Here is a 16494-nt window from a genome sequence, read left to right as displayed (position 1 = left end):
GCGATATATTCAGAAATGGATTCTGAATTTTAAATGTCTTCATTCTCTCTCTTTAGCCATAATTGCCAGATAGTCTACGTATACATGAAATATGGGGCTAGTTATTGGTGTCAAACTTGCAGTATTTACAATGCTAATACCATGCTTTAACCACATGAGATAAAATTGGTTAAAAAAAAGATATGATCCTAAAAAAAACAAGATACGGCCCTAATTATATTATAATTTGACTATTATAAGTGTTATGTAAATATTATAAGAAACAGTATAAGAAAAATGAAAGATAATAATGCTTTTCTAGACTATTATATGCTATTATATACTATTATACTATTATATTTTGAGTGCCCGCTGTGTTCCAGGCATTGTAGTACATATTTTTTAAAAGATTAAAAAACAGATTTTTAAAATTGTATGGTAATACTTAAAATGATATCTGATAGTAGGTTATAGCGTGAACACTAAAGGGAAAGTTAAAGAGGAACAAAATATATTCCAGTATTTTATACTCCAGTATTAACAGAAATTAGTTAGTAAATTAGTTAGTAAATTAGATAAATATTAGTGCAACTTCTATCTGAGAGCTAGTTTACAGATAGCTAGTTTTAGCTTGCAGATAAACTAAAACCTAAAAATTAGGGATGCCTGGGTGATTCAGCCGTTGAGTGTCTGCTTTTGGCTTAGGGCATGATCCCGGAGTCCTGGGATCAAGTCCTACATCGGGCTTCCTGCATGGAGCCTGCTTCTCCCTCTGCCTGTGTCTCTGCCTCTGTGCGTGTGTGTCTCTCTCATGAATAAATAAATATTTTTAAAAATAAAACCTAAAAATTAGTTTTGCAGTTGGTAAAAATGAGAAAAAGAACCCTCTATTTCACATTTTAAAACCTTCTACTTGTTCCTTATATGTCTTTTTAAACACAATAATAAACTGACTGAACATAGTATGATTTGGTCTGTAAATTGGTATATAACTAATTATTAACATAAACAATCTAGAGAGGTTTTTTTGGCAACATATAATCTAAATTCTATCTCCACATTAAAATGAAAGCAGGGTGCATCCTGCTTTTCACCCTGGGTGAAAAGCATCCCTGGGTGGCGCAGCGGTTTGGCGCCTGCCTTTGGCCCAGGGCGCGATCCTGGAGACCCGGGATCGAATCCCACATCGGGGTCCCGGTGCATGGAGCCTGCTTCTCCCTCTGCCTGTGTCTCTGCCTCTCTCTCTAACTATCATAAATAAAAAAAAATTAAAATGAAAGCAGCCATCCATTGGACTTTTCTTTCACTGTAATCAAATTAAGCTCGTATTTTATACATCCATCTAACCATTCATTCATCGAACAAAAATGTGTTGAACTCCTGTCATGGGAAAGGTGCTATGCTAGGCCCTGCAAAATATTTAACATAGACATCTGTACTTTTTATTTGCAGTTCTAAACTTATTTCCAGCTTTGAGTGAAAGACCATATTTTATTAAATCATCTATCTGTCCCGACCTGCCTATTTATCATCTAATCTCTGTATCTTACAAATTTTTATTCATCTTTCTACTCTGAAAATTCTCCCTTCTCTGTCCCCTATCAAATCTTCTCCCAGAGGGAACCAGTGTGTTATTTTTCTGTATATCCTTCCAGATGCATTTTATGTATCAAGCAAATGTATATACATATTAAATTTCCCGTACATATTTTTCTGCATTTTTTCCTTTTTTTCAACTTCCTTGTTCTTTCTTACATCTGCATACTATCCCATTATACGGACATATCATTTATTTAATTATAGGCATTTCCATTAATTTTAAAATATTTAATTCAATTTTAGTCTATTCCTAACAAAGCCAAATAGTCTTATATTCAACTATATTTGTGGATATCTTCCTAGAGATGGAACTTGTAATGTATTTACAAGTATCTACTAGTAATGTAATACACTCCTAGGATGTATTTGTAATCTTGAATAAATATTGTCCATTTGCCCTTCTTAGAGGTTGTGCCTGGTTCCCCATAGGCTTACCAACAAATGATGGTGATCTTTGCAAATCCAAAGGATGAACAATGTCATCTCAGTGTAGTTTTAATTTGTATTCTCTTATGATGAATGAGTAAGGTTGAGAATCTTTTTATATATTTTAAAGCCATTTGTGTTTCCTTTTCTGTTTCTCTTGGGTTGTGGTATTACTTATACAATAAGGCAATAGCAAATTATTTATACATTAGTGAAGCTAGCCCTTTGCCAATGAGTTGCAAATACATAATTTTCCCTCAGTTTGATAATTGTCTTACAACTTTGTGATAGCTTTTGTCACGTAAATTTTTTAATTTTTATTTTATAGAATTATTTTTATGGGTGGGCTTTGTGTTAGACTTTCCCCACTCTGAGATAACTCTTAAAATTCTCCATGGACTCCTCTAGTACTTTTTTTTCCTCTAGTACTTTTATGATTAACAGACATTCTTAATCATTATAAGTTCTAAATGGTTTAGTGCATAGGATCAGGTTCCCTATTTCAATTTACATCTGAGCTAGATTATCAAATCAGTCCCAGGAAATATAGTTGTAAGGAGCATGGACTTTGGAGTTGATAACTTGAGTTTTTCTGCTTCTGGGTTGTAAGATCTTGAGTATGCTACTTAATTAACCTCTCTGAGCCTCAACAGCTTCATCTGTAAAATGGAAGTAATAAATAGTACTTAGTTTGTTGTGACAATCGTGAGGTGATTCATTTAAAGCCCTCATTTAGCACAATGCTTCACAATCAATGCTGGAATGCTGGAATCACTCATTAAATGTAAACTATTGTGATAATGATGATAGCCATAGACTATTCTTTCAACAGATACTACCACCCCAAAATTCATGACTTTAATCACAAGGGCTTGAATAAGAAAATGCATCCCAAATTTGCCATTACCACGTTAGCATCAACAATCCAATCGTCTCTAACCATAGTTCTCAACCTTGGCAGTATATTAGAATTACCCGAGTAGATTTTTCAACTCCAAAAGCCTGGGTCCCTACCCCAGATATTGTTTAACTGGCCTGGGGTATGGCTCAGGCATCAGTATTTTTTAAAAATCCCTCTGATGATTTCAATGGGCAGCTAAAGTTTAGAACCATTATCCTAACACTAGGCCAGTGATTTCAGACGTTAAGGAAAACATGTTCATTGCTTCTAAAGAAAAGTATATAGAAATTTCTATAAGTCAACTGCCATGAATTATTTAGGAAGACATTAAAAAGAGAACATAAGGAGTTGAGACTGATGTCAGATACAGATATGTAGGAAACAAGTTACAAAGTTGAAGATATTCCTTGTATATACTTCTAAGACATCTTTCTCAGAAGATCTTAGGGCAACTATACTTAAGTACTTTTATTAACCATTCCTTAGGTATAAGGGATATAAAGGGTTTATATTTGTTAGATGTATTAACTGAAGCATGGGGACAGGACTCGTCAGCTCTTCAAATTTAGGATTCTCATTACCCCTATTCTTGAAGATAAATTCCTGGATAATTCTCAGAAATACATTATTATCTCTGATTATGAGTAATACAGCGTATCCCTTTATAATTTTAGCAGTTTGGGAAGGATTTGGAATGGTACTTTAGCTCACTTATAGATTCAGTGTGGGATGGGTATACAAGAAAACTAGATATTATCAAATCCAAGGGGAAAAGCACAGTGGTCTAGAGAAATTGGACAAAGAGTCAAGAGGCCTAGATTTCAGTTACTGAATTTAAGTTTCCTCAGCTTCAAAATGAAAGAATTAAGAGTTCCCAAAGGTTTCTTTCAGCTTTAAGTAATTAATTATTATGTCACCAAGCCACCTAAGCCTTTCTTAATCAATCAATAGAAAAAAGGAAAAGTATTCTAGCTCAAGCTTGAAAATACATTTTTCATAGATTTGTTTTTACATACATAAAGCAATGTACTTTCTCAAATATTCAACTAGTCTTGATGATTTAGACTAATATATGTCCTGCCTACCTAGGATATTTACATTTTACATTTAAGTGGGGGCAATTGATGTCTTCATTCAGAGAGGTGACTAAAGGAGAGTGAGGGATGCATCCTGAGACCTGTGAGGAAATGTTGGAACACAAGCTTTCTATTGCCTTTCAAATCAAGCCCCATTGATGACTTCATTTGGGACAGATCATTCGTCCTCCTATATTTACTTCTAATCTTTCTACTTCTCTTCTTGCATTATATTACTCAAGATCATTAGTACTCACACAATTCTTGTTTTTGTTGTATTTACATCATCTCTTTCCTAGAAGATGATTGTTCATTTTTTTAAAAGACCTTTCTGATTTGAGAAAGAGTGAGAGAGCACAAGCATGGGGATGGACAGAAGGAGAAGGAGAGGCAAGGAATCCCAAGCCCACTCCACACTGAGCCCAAGCCCAATGAGGCGCACTTAATCTTACAACCCCAAGATCATGACCTGAGCTGAAACCACGAGTCGGATGTTTAACTGACTCAGGCACCCAGGCACCCCAGATTGTACAATTTTTAAGGCCAGGATACATTTATAGTGTATTCCATGAGCTAGTAGTGTCTTAGCACATAAGAAAAGCCTGATAAATGTTTAATTAAATTGTTAAAAAATTAAAAGATTTTAATTTCATTTTTTATGTGATACTTTAATTTTCATAGTTTACAATACTTTCAATTTTTTCACACATGGTCTTATTTCATGACAGTATCCTTAACTACTTCCTGAAATAGCGATGAGCTTTTCATTCTCAAAAGCCTAGAAGTAGTAATAAAGAGTTAATCGTGATAGCAAAATATGAAATAAACATCTTAGGTAACTTTCAGTAATAAATGTGTAGGATAACTTTAAAAGAAGTATGATTTAGGTCTGCCTGGGTGGCTTATTCCATTAAGTGTCAGCCTTTGGCTCAGGTAGTGATCCTGGGGTCCTGGGATCCAGTCCCTCATCCAAGTTCCTGTTCCACAGGGAGCCTACTTCTCCTTTGGCCTCTCTCTCTGTCTCTCATGAATAAATAAATAAAACCTTTAACGAAATAAACAAAAGTAGTATTATTTTGAGGTAACTTAGTCTATCAATTTGATCAAGTAGTATAAACACATCAAAACTAAATTAATATGTTAATTATAATTTACTAAATATATATTATTGTGAATTAACAATGAACAACTGTATAACATTATTAAATATCACAAATCATTAAAATAAATGCTATGTATGTAACTCAGAGAATTGAGTAATGTTAGTATCGTAGTATTGGTATCAGCATATGGTAGTAGGGAAATAGTATTCTGATAATGTAGAATAAAATTTCAATTTTAAGTTAGTACTAAAAAGAATCCAATTATCTAAAAATCTGTATCTAATAAAAATAAAATCACCATTTTTGATCATGATTTTAACAAAATTTTAACCTCATCAAATAGTGAGCTCTAAGGCCCTGAGGGATGACGTATCGAAGTGTTGAATAGTGATTCACACATATTGTACACCTGAAACTAGTATTACACTGTATGTTAACTGGAATTTAAATAAAAACTTAGTGAGCTCTAAGAAATACAAATATGATATATTCAGGGAAAATTTCCTGTTTTTAGCTTAACGGATAAGCTGGGATTTTGGATTGTGAGAGTGATGCTTCATTAGCACTTGTAAATTTATCCATCCTCCATGTTCCCCCTTTGAGATTATATTTGTAGGTTCTAAATTTTTCACCTGGAAAATTAAATACTTTCTAGGTAGGGAATTTTAAATTGTCACTCAAGTACAAGGCCACTTTAAATGACTGCATAATTTTTTTTGAAGAGTTTATCCAGACTAAAGAATATAGTTGGTTCTGAGAACATTTCCAAGCCTCTGTGACTTCTATATTCAGACAGTAAAGTGCATCAATTTTATTAATGACTTTTAAAACACTCAAAACATATTGTCTTCCACAAAAATTCATTTTGCTAGCTGCCATAAAAGTACGTTGAAAGAAGTTAAAAAATTATAACTCTTGCAATTTGAACAGATTCCTCACATTTTTTTCCTATGTACAAATGTCCTTAATTTCAAGATAAAAAGATGATCCCACATTATAACTATAACCATTTCACGGTATTGGTAGTTGTGTCCTTTGTTGAATGGCCGTTCTTCAAACTCACTGTCTTACAGATTCATTCTTACATGTTAATCCACAAATAAGCAAACGTCAAGGGCAGTAGCAAAAAAGACCATTTTACACAAAGCTGGCAAACATTTGGAATCACTTGTAGTTTGAAAAATTCCTTTTAATTCAAAAGTCACATTTATTATGTGAATTAAAATTAGTTTCACAAATGGAAATTGTGGATATGGGAAAGTTGCTTAGGGGAAATTTCACTAGTAAATCCACAACCTTTAAAATTCTGTGTGATTGAATCGAATGTTGATACTTTGCAAAATGTTTTCATTGGCGTATCACAAATACTACTTTTTAAAGGTGTATTTAGTTTTTAGTTTCAAATATGTGGGAGTCCTACAGGCATGATGACATTTTCTAAAAAAGACTTTTTTGGTCTTTTCCTCTGCCAAGTCTTTGGCTGAGTTGCCCTCTTTAAATATTAACGAGAACTGCTGTCAAGAAAGGTATTTTCTTTTCAAGAAGGATGTTTACACAAGCAAAATATGTTTTTAGACATGCAAATTCTTTCTGAGGAAAATATCAAAATACTTTCTATTTTTTATTCCTCACTTCTCTTCCCATCTTTAAAATAAAAGTTAAATCTTAACTGGGCTCCTTCCCCCACCGTGAAGCCAAGCGATGGTGCCAGACTTGAAGATGAAGGCTTTACTTTGTTAGCCATGTGTTTATGCAAGCCCAGCGCCTTCCCTAGATCTCTCGGCTGATAATCTCAAACATGGAGGATGCTTCTGATTCTACACAAGGGGTTGCTCCATTAATTAATAATGTAGCTCTCCCAGGCTCTCCGCCGTCTCTTCCTGTATCAGTGACAGGCTGTAAAAGTCATCGAGTAGCCAATAAAAAGGTAGAAGCGAGAAGTGAAAAGCTCCTCCCAACAGCTCTTCCTCCTTCTGAGCCGAAAGTAGATCAGAAACTTCCCAGGAGCTCCGAGAGGCGGGGAAGTGGCGGTGGGACGCGATCCCCCGCGCGGAGCCAGGCCGTGGCAGCGGGAGAAGCGGCGGCGGGCGGCGCGGCGGGGCCGGCGAGAAGCGACCCCCCGGCAGGACACAGGCTCCCCTCGCCGCCTTTGTAGTGGAAAAGGTGGAGAAGTGGCAGTCGGCGTGCTCGCAGGTGAGGGGCTCCGTGTGGTCGTCGGGAGCCGGCCGGCGCCGACAGGGAAGTGTAGGCGAGCGGGGGAACAAAGCGGAGCGGCGCCGGGGTCCGCCCGCAGCGAGCTCCTCGCGGCGTCGGGCCGGCCGGCTGCGCGCCAAGCACGTTGCGAGCCCGAGGCGGCGGCGGCGGCGGCGGCGGCGGCGGCGGCGGCGGCGGCGGCGGGCTGGGAGCCGGCGCTGGGGGAGGGGGCCGCCGCCGTTCCCGCACCGCCCGCCCGCCCGCCCGCCCGCGGCGGGGCGTGCGGCCCCATTGTGAGCCGGCCGCCGGGCGTGCGGAGGTGGGGCGCGCTGGGAGGGCAGAGGCGGCGGCTCTGCGCGCTCAATACCCCAGGAGCGGCAGGAGCGACCTCGGCTCCGGTGGCAGCCGCGGCGCGTCAGTCACACAAAAGGCAGCCGAGCTTCCCCCGGCGCGCGGACTGGCCCACGCCGCGGCCGAGCGCTCCCCACCTTACCGGCTTTCCTTTCCCTCCAATTCTGATAGGGAAGCGGGGCCGACGCGGGCGGCCGAGGGTCCGGGTGAGCCCGCGGGCGGACGGGAGATGCCGCTGCTACACCGAAAGCCGTTTGTGAGACAGAAGCCGCCCGCGGACCTGCGGCCGGACGAGGAAGTTTTCTACTGTAAAGTCACCAACGAGATCTTCCGCCACTACGAGTAAGGGCCGGGCCGCGCGCGGGGGGTGCGAGGGAGTGTGGGGACTCCCTCCCCGGCGTCCTTTTGTCTCTCTCTTCTTTTCCTCGCCTTGGGCTTCTGGCGGGGCGACTCGCAAGTGACGGCTGGCCGCGGGCCCGCGTTTCCCGGCCCCCCGAGCCCGACCCGGGGACTGCGCGGGGTCCCCGGGCGGCGCGACCGGCTGAGGCGCGCGTGGGGAGAGCGGGCCGGGGCCGCGGAAGCTGGGGTCCTCGGCCGGCCGTGGGGACCGCTTCTAGCAGCCGCTGCCGCCCGGGAGCCGAGCAGCGGAAACTCCCCGCCTCGCCCCTCCCCGCCTCGGCCACACGCGCACTCCGGGGCCAGTTCCGGGATCCCCGCCCGGCGGCCGAGGGGATCCCCGCTCGGGTCAGCGGCACGGGGCCGCCGTCCCCCGGCCCGGAGAGGGAATCCCCACCCCCGGGGGCAGGAAACGGCCGGGCCGCGCTTGCTTCCTCGGTCGAGAGTGGAGCCTGACGTTGGGGCTGCCTTAGCGCGGGGAGGGGAGGGGAGGGGAGGGGAGGGGAGGGAGGAGGGGAGGGGAGGGGGCCGAGTTGAGACTTGGGGAAGGAGCCCCCACCCCCAGCCCCCGGCGGGCCGGGGGGCAGCGGGGTCCGGGACTCGCGAGCCATCACCGGCGGCCTCTCGTCCGGTGCGGCTAGGCCTCGGAGTGTGCGACGCAAGCCTAGTGCTCTGTCACCACCTCTTCTGGGTGACTAACTCCCGGCCCCGGAGAACTCAGCGTCTCCGCCTCCGGGAGACCTTGGTGAGGAAGAAGTCGGGTTCGGGCGGGGAGGGGGGGCGGAAGGGAGGGGGAAAAAGCCGGGCACTGGGCGCACTTAGTTATCACTTTGGCGTAGCCCCAAGGGCGGCGGTGGGCGTAGGGGGAGGGGGTTAAGACAAGTTCAACTCCAGCCTCAGCCAGTCTCCTCTTTTTATCCCCCTGCGCATGTGGGCTGCCTGACATGTGCCACTCGCTATTGTTTTGATAAGAATCCGGAGCTGCTGCGTGTGTAGTTTTCACTCCTAAATTTTCAGTACCTCGCCTGGTTTATCCCAAGAGATCCACTTGTCCTGTGACACCGAACACTGGGGTGCTTTAGAGATGTGTGTTTAAACAGGATCTCCAAGTGAGAACCTAAATTGGTCGATCAATGAAACAGCCTGATCCTCCCTTTTTCTCGTGCGTTATCCTCCCTCTCCGCTCAGAAGGGGGGTCCCTTTGTGGCTTAGAAACCAAATGTTATAGCAACCAAATAACTTGTGTGTGGGAGGCACCTTATTCTGAGTGGGGGCTTACTCGAGGGAGGGCTTTCAGCAAAGTCCGCACCTGTCTGAGAAACGAGCAGCGAAGTTAGAAAAATCAGTTCCTTTGAGCTTTTAAAAGTAAGGCTTCTTTTTCTTCAGCTCCACAGAAAGAGTTACACATAAACATGTTATATCGGGAGAAGTTTTTCAGCCGACTGTACTTTTAAAATAGGAGTGCACGTCTTAAATCTACTCCTGTACAGACTTGTTTTGTTACTCAAATAGAGTTCACTCTTGTAACTTAAGTGAATTTGGATTAGGTAACTTGACAAGGATGATGCCTTTTTTTTTTTTTTTAAGTTTAAGTTAAAATCCTTGGTAATAATTCCCAATTTAAAAAAAAATGGTATTTAAGAGTGCCAAGAAAATAGAAAACGGGGTTAAGTTTCAAACTTCCCCTTTGGCATAAGCAATCTTACCTTTTTAAGAGACTTTTCCCACTTTAGAAGGGCGCATGAATATGGCTGTATCCCTTTTGAATTAAACTTTTTGTATACTTTGGTTCTTGATTTACTATAATCATGGAGGTATCTGAAATGCCGAAATAAAGGAAGAGATTTTAGATATTCCACCTTCTACTAATTAAGAAACTGTGTCCTTTGTAGTTTTATAGCATTAACAAAGTTCTTTTTTAAATAGCTGTTTTTTTGGGTTTTGTTGTTTTCCCTGTGATGAAGTATTTGGGTTTTTGGAATTTACAAGCAGTTCAGGAGAGGCAGTTGGTTTAGGAGCAAAGAACAAAGGAGAGCTACTAGTGTTCTTAGGTGTTAATTTTTGTGACTTTAAATTGGCAAAAAGGGAAGAAGACTGACATTTAATTGTGTTAAATTTTGGTTTACTTTTTCCCTCTTAGATGATTACAGAGAGATCAAAATTGTATTCATGGTTTATGGTATGGTGATCCTTGGTATTATGGTAATCTGACCCTTGGCACAAGTCTGGAGAAGGAAATCTCTGTTTTTATTCATTAGCTCACCAGTTGGTTTATGTGAATTTGTTTGAAGATTATCCTTTAAGGGCATTATATGAATATTTGTTTTTTGTATTGGGGTGAAGACCACTGTGCTCATCTATTTGCTCAGGTTTTTGATTTCTGAATAGAACCTTTCTACCTTAATCAATCTCAAAGGGATTTTCTACACCTCCCTACCTTGTTCCCTTTGCAATACAATGCAAAGTATAACTTTTTCTTCTGACTCTGGTTAGTAGAAGTTTGCCAGTGACCTTTTAATTGTTAAATAGTTTTTTGTCTTTATCCTACTTGGTGTAATAGCCTAGCGCTTTCTCCTTTGTCCTAGGCAGCAATGATCATCCCTCCATTTTATCTAGTGTAAGATCAGCTATTACTACATAGTAATGCAATACATTATTGCCTCAATTTTTCTCTTTTCCTAGACCCTGAATTTTTTGAGAAAGGGACTGTGACCAGGATAGATCCTTAGTGGTTATACAGTACAAACTCCTTTTTCTGTTTGTTTGAACTACATGTTCTTTAATTACTAACTCATGTTTGACCTGCTTTCCATAAGTAAAGAAGACTCATTAAAAATAGCACATTAACTGTAGGTAAATGCATAAGCTAAAGTACAGAAGAATGAAACTGGACCACTGTTTTTGTGTTATACACAAAAGTAACACAAAACTCAAAATAAGTTAAAAGACTTGAACATAAGACCTAAAACTATAAAACTCCTAAGCAGTAAGCTCCTTGACACCGTTCTTGGTGATGATTTTTTAATCTGACACCAAAAGCAAGAGCAATGAAAGCAAATTGAAACAAGTGGGACCATCAAATTAAAAAGCTTCCTCAGGGATCCCTGGGTGGCGCAGCGGTTTGGTGCCTGCCTTTGGCCCAGGGCGCGATCCTGGAGATCCAGGATTGAATCCCACGTCGGGCTCCCAGTGCATGGAGCCTGCTTCTCCCTCTGCCTGTGTCTCTGCCTCTCTCTCTCTCTCTCTCTCTGTGACTATCATAAAAAAAAATAATAATAAATAAATAAATAAATAAATAAATAGCTTCTTCAGAGCAAAGGGAAACATCAAAATTAAAAGGTGTCTTACTGACTGGGAGAAAATATTTGGAAATTATATATCCAGTAGGGGCTAATATTCAAATTATAAAGAACTCCTACAACTCAATAGCAAAAACAACCCATCTAACTAAAAACATGGGCAGAAGATCTGAATAGATATTTTTCTAAAGGAGACCTATAGGTGGCGAACAGGTACATGAAAAGAGACTATACATCCTGAATCACGAGAGAAATGCAAATCAGAACCCCATTGAGATCCCACCTCACATCTGTTAGAATGGCTACTATCAAAAAGAGTAGCATAACAGTTGCTGGCTGGGATGTAGAGAAAAGTGAACTCTTCTGCACTGTTGGTGGAAATGTAAATTGGTGCAGCCACTCTGGGAGACAGTATAGAAGTGCCTCAAAAAACTTAAAATAAATAGAACTACCAAAGGATCCAACAACTCTGTTTCTGGGTGTTTATCCAAATTTTAAAAACTATTAATTTGAAAATATATACTCATTCCCGTGTTCATTGCAGCATTATTTACAATAGCTAAGATATGGAGACAACCTGTTTATCAGTGGATGAATGGAAAAAGAAATTGTTGTCTATGTTTCAAAGAAATATTACTCAGCCATAAAGAGAATGACATCTTGCCATTTGGGACAATATGGATTGACCTTGAAGGCATTATGCTAAGTGAAGTCAGACAGAGAAAGGAAAAATACCAATGATCTCTCTTATATGTGAATCTAGAAAAAATACATTAAAAAAAAAAAAACCTAAGCTCACGCAAAAAGACCTAAGCTCTATAGTCAATGATATATTTTTTTGAGCTTTTATTTATTTGAACCAGAAAGAGAGAGATAAGATAGCACAAGCAGGGGGAGTGGCAGGAAAAAGCAGGCTTCCCACTGAGTGGGGAGCCTCATACAGGGCATGATCCCAGGATCCTGGGATCATGACCTGAGCTGAAGGTGGATGCTTAACCAACTGAGCCACTCAGGTGTCTCTTTAGTCAATGATATGGTAATAGGGGACAGATGGTAGCTACACTTGTAGTGAATATACCGTAATGTATAAGCTTTTCAAATCAGTTAATTGTACACCTGAAACGAACTTAACGTGTGTATCTACCATACTTTATTTTTTTTTAATTTATTTTTTTACCATGCTTTAAGAAAGACTTGATTACCCCCACCTTCAAAACAATAATAAAAAAAAAATAAGCTCATAGGCAAAGAGCAGAATAAAGCATGTACTTTAATCTCTTAGATAAGATAAAATTTTACTCTGTAATTTGGTTAACTGACCATTTTATTATTTATTTAGGACTGTGGATTGTTAAAAAGCGGAGCAGTCAGGTCTGAATATTAGGAACTCTAGATTTGTGGGATGGGAAGATGATTTCTTGTATTACTCAATGATTTCATTTCCTAAATAGTTTTTGTTTTTTTTAGCCATTTAGACCCTTAGAATTGGAATGTACTTACGGTCTTTGAGTGAGTTTCATTTTTCAAATGGTTCAAAATGTAGGAATTCTTCATCACTTACATAGGCTGGCTTTATGTTTCAACCTGGCTTTCTATTTTTTTTTTTTTTTTGAAGATTTTATTTATTTATTCATGAGAGGCACAGAGGCAAAGACATAGGCAGAGAGAGAAGCAGACTCCATGCAGGGAGCCTGATATGCAGGACTTGATCCCGGGGCCTCAGGGATGAAGCCCTGGGCTGAAGGCAGGCTGAAGGCAGGCGCTAAACCACTGAGCCACCCAAGGATTCCCTCAACCAGGCTTTCTAGTAAAAGGTGTTTAACTCATTTATAAAGCACCTGATTTTCATGGTTCATCAGCTCTTCATTTGTTAATTCAGTCCTTTCAACAGCCCTTTTTTAGAGATAAGGAAACTGGATTTGGGATAAAGAGAGTAGTAGAGAGTAGTAGTAGAGAGTAGATCAGTCTTGAAAACCACCTATCTAGCAGTTGGTGACACTAGACTTTTCACTCACATACTTTAGCGTTTATGTTCTTATTTATGATCCACATGGTACATAAAATTTTTCCTAATATTTGTTGAAGCTTGCAGAAATGTGCACCAAGAATGTACCGCACTGCTTTGAATTCAAGCTCACCGCCTAGATCTTTGGGTAGGCACCACTCTTGTTGTCTGCCCAGACATTTGTCTTCTTTATTATATCCCCAATGATTAAGCTCTAGATACTAATTATACAAGCTAGAATGCCATCAGTTTACAGTGGGGATATATGTCTTTCACACAGACCAGTTATTATACTGATAAGTAGGTATGTATGAAATCTAATTATTATATGAAGGCCATTATATGAAGGCCATTTGGTGAGCATGGAATTTTTAAGGAGAATTGGATAATCTTAATAACTAGTGTCTTCAAATTAGATTTTCACCTTCTTTTTAGGAATAAGTCTGCTACATGGTCAGATATTTGGGTCCGTGAGTCTTTTTTTCTTAGATTATATGGCAAAGATCTCTACATACTTTTCCTTTACTTTTTATACACACTACACTTAGTAGGCTACCCTGTTTTGTGTTAATACAGTCTTTCTTCAGACAGAATATGTCTTACCAGTTGTTGTGTAATGAGCCATCCTAAAACTTAGTGGTTCAAAATAGTCATCATTTTATTTGCTCACTTTTCTGTAGATTGCCAGTATGGTTTCTGCTGACCTGTCCCCTCATTTAGCTATGGTCAGCTGGAGGGTAGGCTGAGGTTGGATAGTTTAAGAGGTAGCCTCAATCATATGTCGGGGACTTCACCTGGGATGGTTTTTTTTATGTGTGTTTATTTTTTTTTCTAGCTTTGTTGAGATATAATTTACCAGCAGATTTATAAGATATTTAAAGTATACAGTGTGATATAATAATACTGAGATGGCTTTTTTTTTTTTTTTTTTTTTTTTTTTTACCATATGGTCTTTCATCTCAGAAAACTAACGTGGTGCTGGGCTCGGTTCCAAGAGAGTAAGAGCAGAAGTGTCTCCATGTCATTTCTGTATTTTGTTAGTCAAAGCCAATCTTAAGGCTAGCCCAGATTTAAAAAGAGGTGGTAAAATAGATTCCATGTCTTATGAGAAACAAGTATCAGTCATATTTCTAAAGAGACTGCATACCTTCAATTCTCTTTACAGTCTACCACTGAGCATCTGGTAAGATTTTTTGACTGGGTCATCCTGATTGGATTTTGGGAGTTCATTGGTAATCTCTCTGCAGTTTATCCTTCTTGCTACCCTTCTTCCCAGTGCCAAACTTTTTTTCCAGATGCTCAAGTCTTTTATGAGCTCATCTGACATTGTTCCTTTATCACACTGGTTATTTTTTCCAGTGTATTTTTGCAAATATGGTTTGCAAATATGGTACCTAAACAGTTAGAATTGATACTGTTTATTGTACCCATACAGTATGCTGGGCATACAATAGTATTATTTTACTTAATTTTCATATTAACAATTAATGGAAGATATCCCCATATAATAAAAGAGAACCAGGTTCAATGAGGTTGTGTAATTTACCCAAAGACACATTCTACAAGTGGGAAGCTGAGATTTAGATACTTTTCCTTTCCTTCACATTCATATGTGTACTTTCTCTGTTTAGATAACACATAAAAATAAAAGTGGACTGCCAGTGGAAAGTATTTTTATTACTCTTGACACTGCGCTTTGGAGAATCTGGAGATACTGAGATAATTTGTCCCTCTAGTGAGAAATGACTATATAACACCATGAATGGCATAAATCACATGTGCTGTGGAGCCTGTGTAATGGGAGCATAGAAAATGGAGCTGATAACTCCTGGGGAGTTGAGGAAGCTCTCGAATAAGGAAAGAACATCTGAGTTGGGTCCTGAAAGATAGAGCTATCAGGACACAGAATGGAGAAAAATGACATTCCAAGCAGAGAATACTCCAAAGAATACTTTTTAAGCTGAGGAAACTATAGAAGGGCATAGAAATGTGAATTTGCATTTTCACTTAAAATTTGTCTTTTTCACATTCATTATTGTTAAGCAAGGACTTTTGTTGAGCTACTGTGATATTTTACTTTTGTTGATTTGTATTTAAGTCTCTAGATTTAAAAAAATCTTTATTGCTATCCTCCATCTTCGTGTCATCTGCAGATCTTATATGTCATTCTCTGAGTCTGAGGCAGCCCTAAGTATGAAGTAATATGTCATTAAATGGTTTTTAAAACTAAACATTTTAAATTAACTTTTCTTCTGACAATAAATGTAATAAATGTAATTTTCATGTAGCAGATTTTTCTCAAAATAACATGAGGCATGTTAAGTCAGCCATACTCAAGATCTCCTAATCTGCATTGTAATCCTGTCAGTGGAGTAAATTAGTAGAACAATCTATGCTGTCTTGTAGCAATTTCTACTTTTCTAAGTTTATAAGCTATACTTTTCCATCTCTTGGTATTATATGCTACTAAAAATCAGAAATTATGTTAGTTTTTAACTGTGGCTGCATTTCTCAGTTATACTAAATATTTTATGGACAGAGGAGTTTAAGTAGATCTGTTCTACAGTATTGTGCTGGGTCTTATCTTCTGTTTAGTTGATAAAGTTTTGGCCCTTAAGTAGAGTACACTTTTGCATTTATCTTTTCTAAATTGCATTTGGCTTCTGGTTTTTATGTCTCTTCATTCTTTTTATTTGTTTCTGTTCTGGTGTTTTGTTTGTTTTAGTTTCAAGTTTTTACTGAAATTACAGATAGTTAACATTGATATTAGTTTCACATGTAGAATTTAGTGATCGTGATTTACGTACAACACCCAGTGCTCATCACAAGTGCTTGCCTTAATACCCATAGCCATATAACCCATCCCCTGGCCCACCTCCCTTCCAGCAACCTCTCAGTTTGTTCACTGTAATTAAGAGTCACTTTTCTGGTTTACTTGTCTCTTTTTTTTCCCCATGTTCATTTGTTTTGTTTCTTAAATTCCACATTAGAGTGAGATCATATGGTATTTGTCTTTCCCTGGCTTACTTTGCTTAGTATAGCAGTCTTTAGTTCCATTCACATTGTTGCAAATGGCAAGATTTCATTCTTTTTTATGGCAGAGTAATATTCCATTATATATATGTAAATATATACATATAGAAACACATTTATGTATATATAAACA

General features: G+C 39.5%; 1 protein-coding gene across 3 annotated transcripts in view; it reads left to right on the top strand.

Moving 5' to 3' along the window:
* Window positions 1–7138: 7138 nt before the first annotated feature.
* BAZ1A (bromodomain adjacent to zinc finger domain 1A) overlaps window positions 7139–16494 on the top strand; it is an 89520-nt gene continuing 80164 nt past the window's right edge. Inside the window, exons 1-2 of one of the 3 annotated variants that reach the window (XM_038544479.1) lie at window positions 7139–7277; window positions 7800–7970. In XM_038544479.1, the coding sequence (XP_038400407.1) occupies window positions 7858–7970 (113 nt within the window). In that variant the 5' untranslated portion in view covers window positions 7139–7277; window positions 7800–7857. Of the gene's footprint in view, window positions 7278–7727; window positions 7971–16494 lie in introns of those variants that run through there. The other 2 variants (XM_038544480.1, XM_038544478.1) reach the window with 2 other exon arrangements.

Source organism: Canis lupus, chromosome 8 (genome assembly GCF_011100685.1).
Source record: "Canis lupus familiaris isolate Mischka breed German Shepherd chromosome 8, alternate assembly UU_Cfam_GSD_1.0, whole genome shotgun sequence".
Classification (NCBI taxonomy): domain Eukaryota; kingdom Metazoa; phylum Chordata; class Mammalia; order Carnivora; family Canidae; genus Canis; species Canis lupus.
The sequence above is the reverse complement of the archived record's forward strand: the minus strand, read 5'-3'. Positions and strand labels throughout refer to the sequence as shown.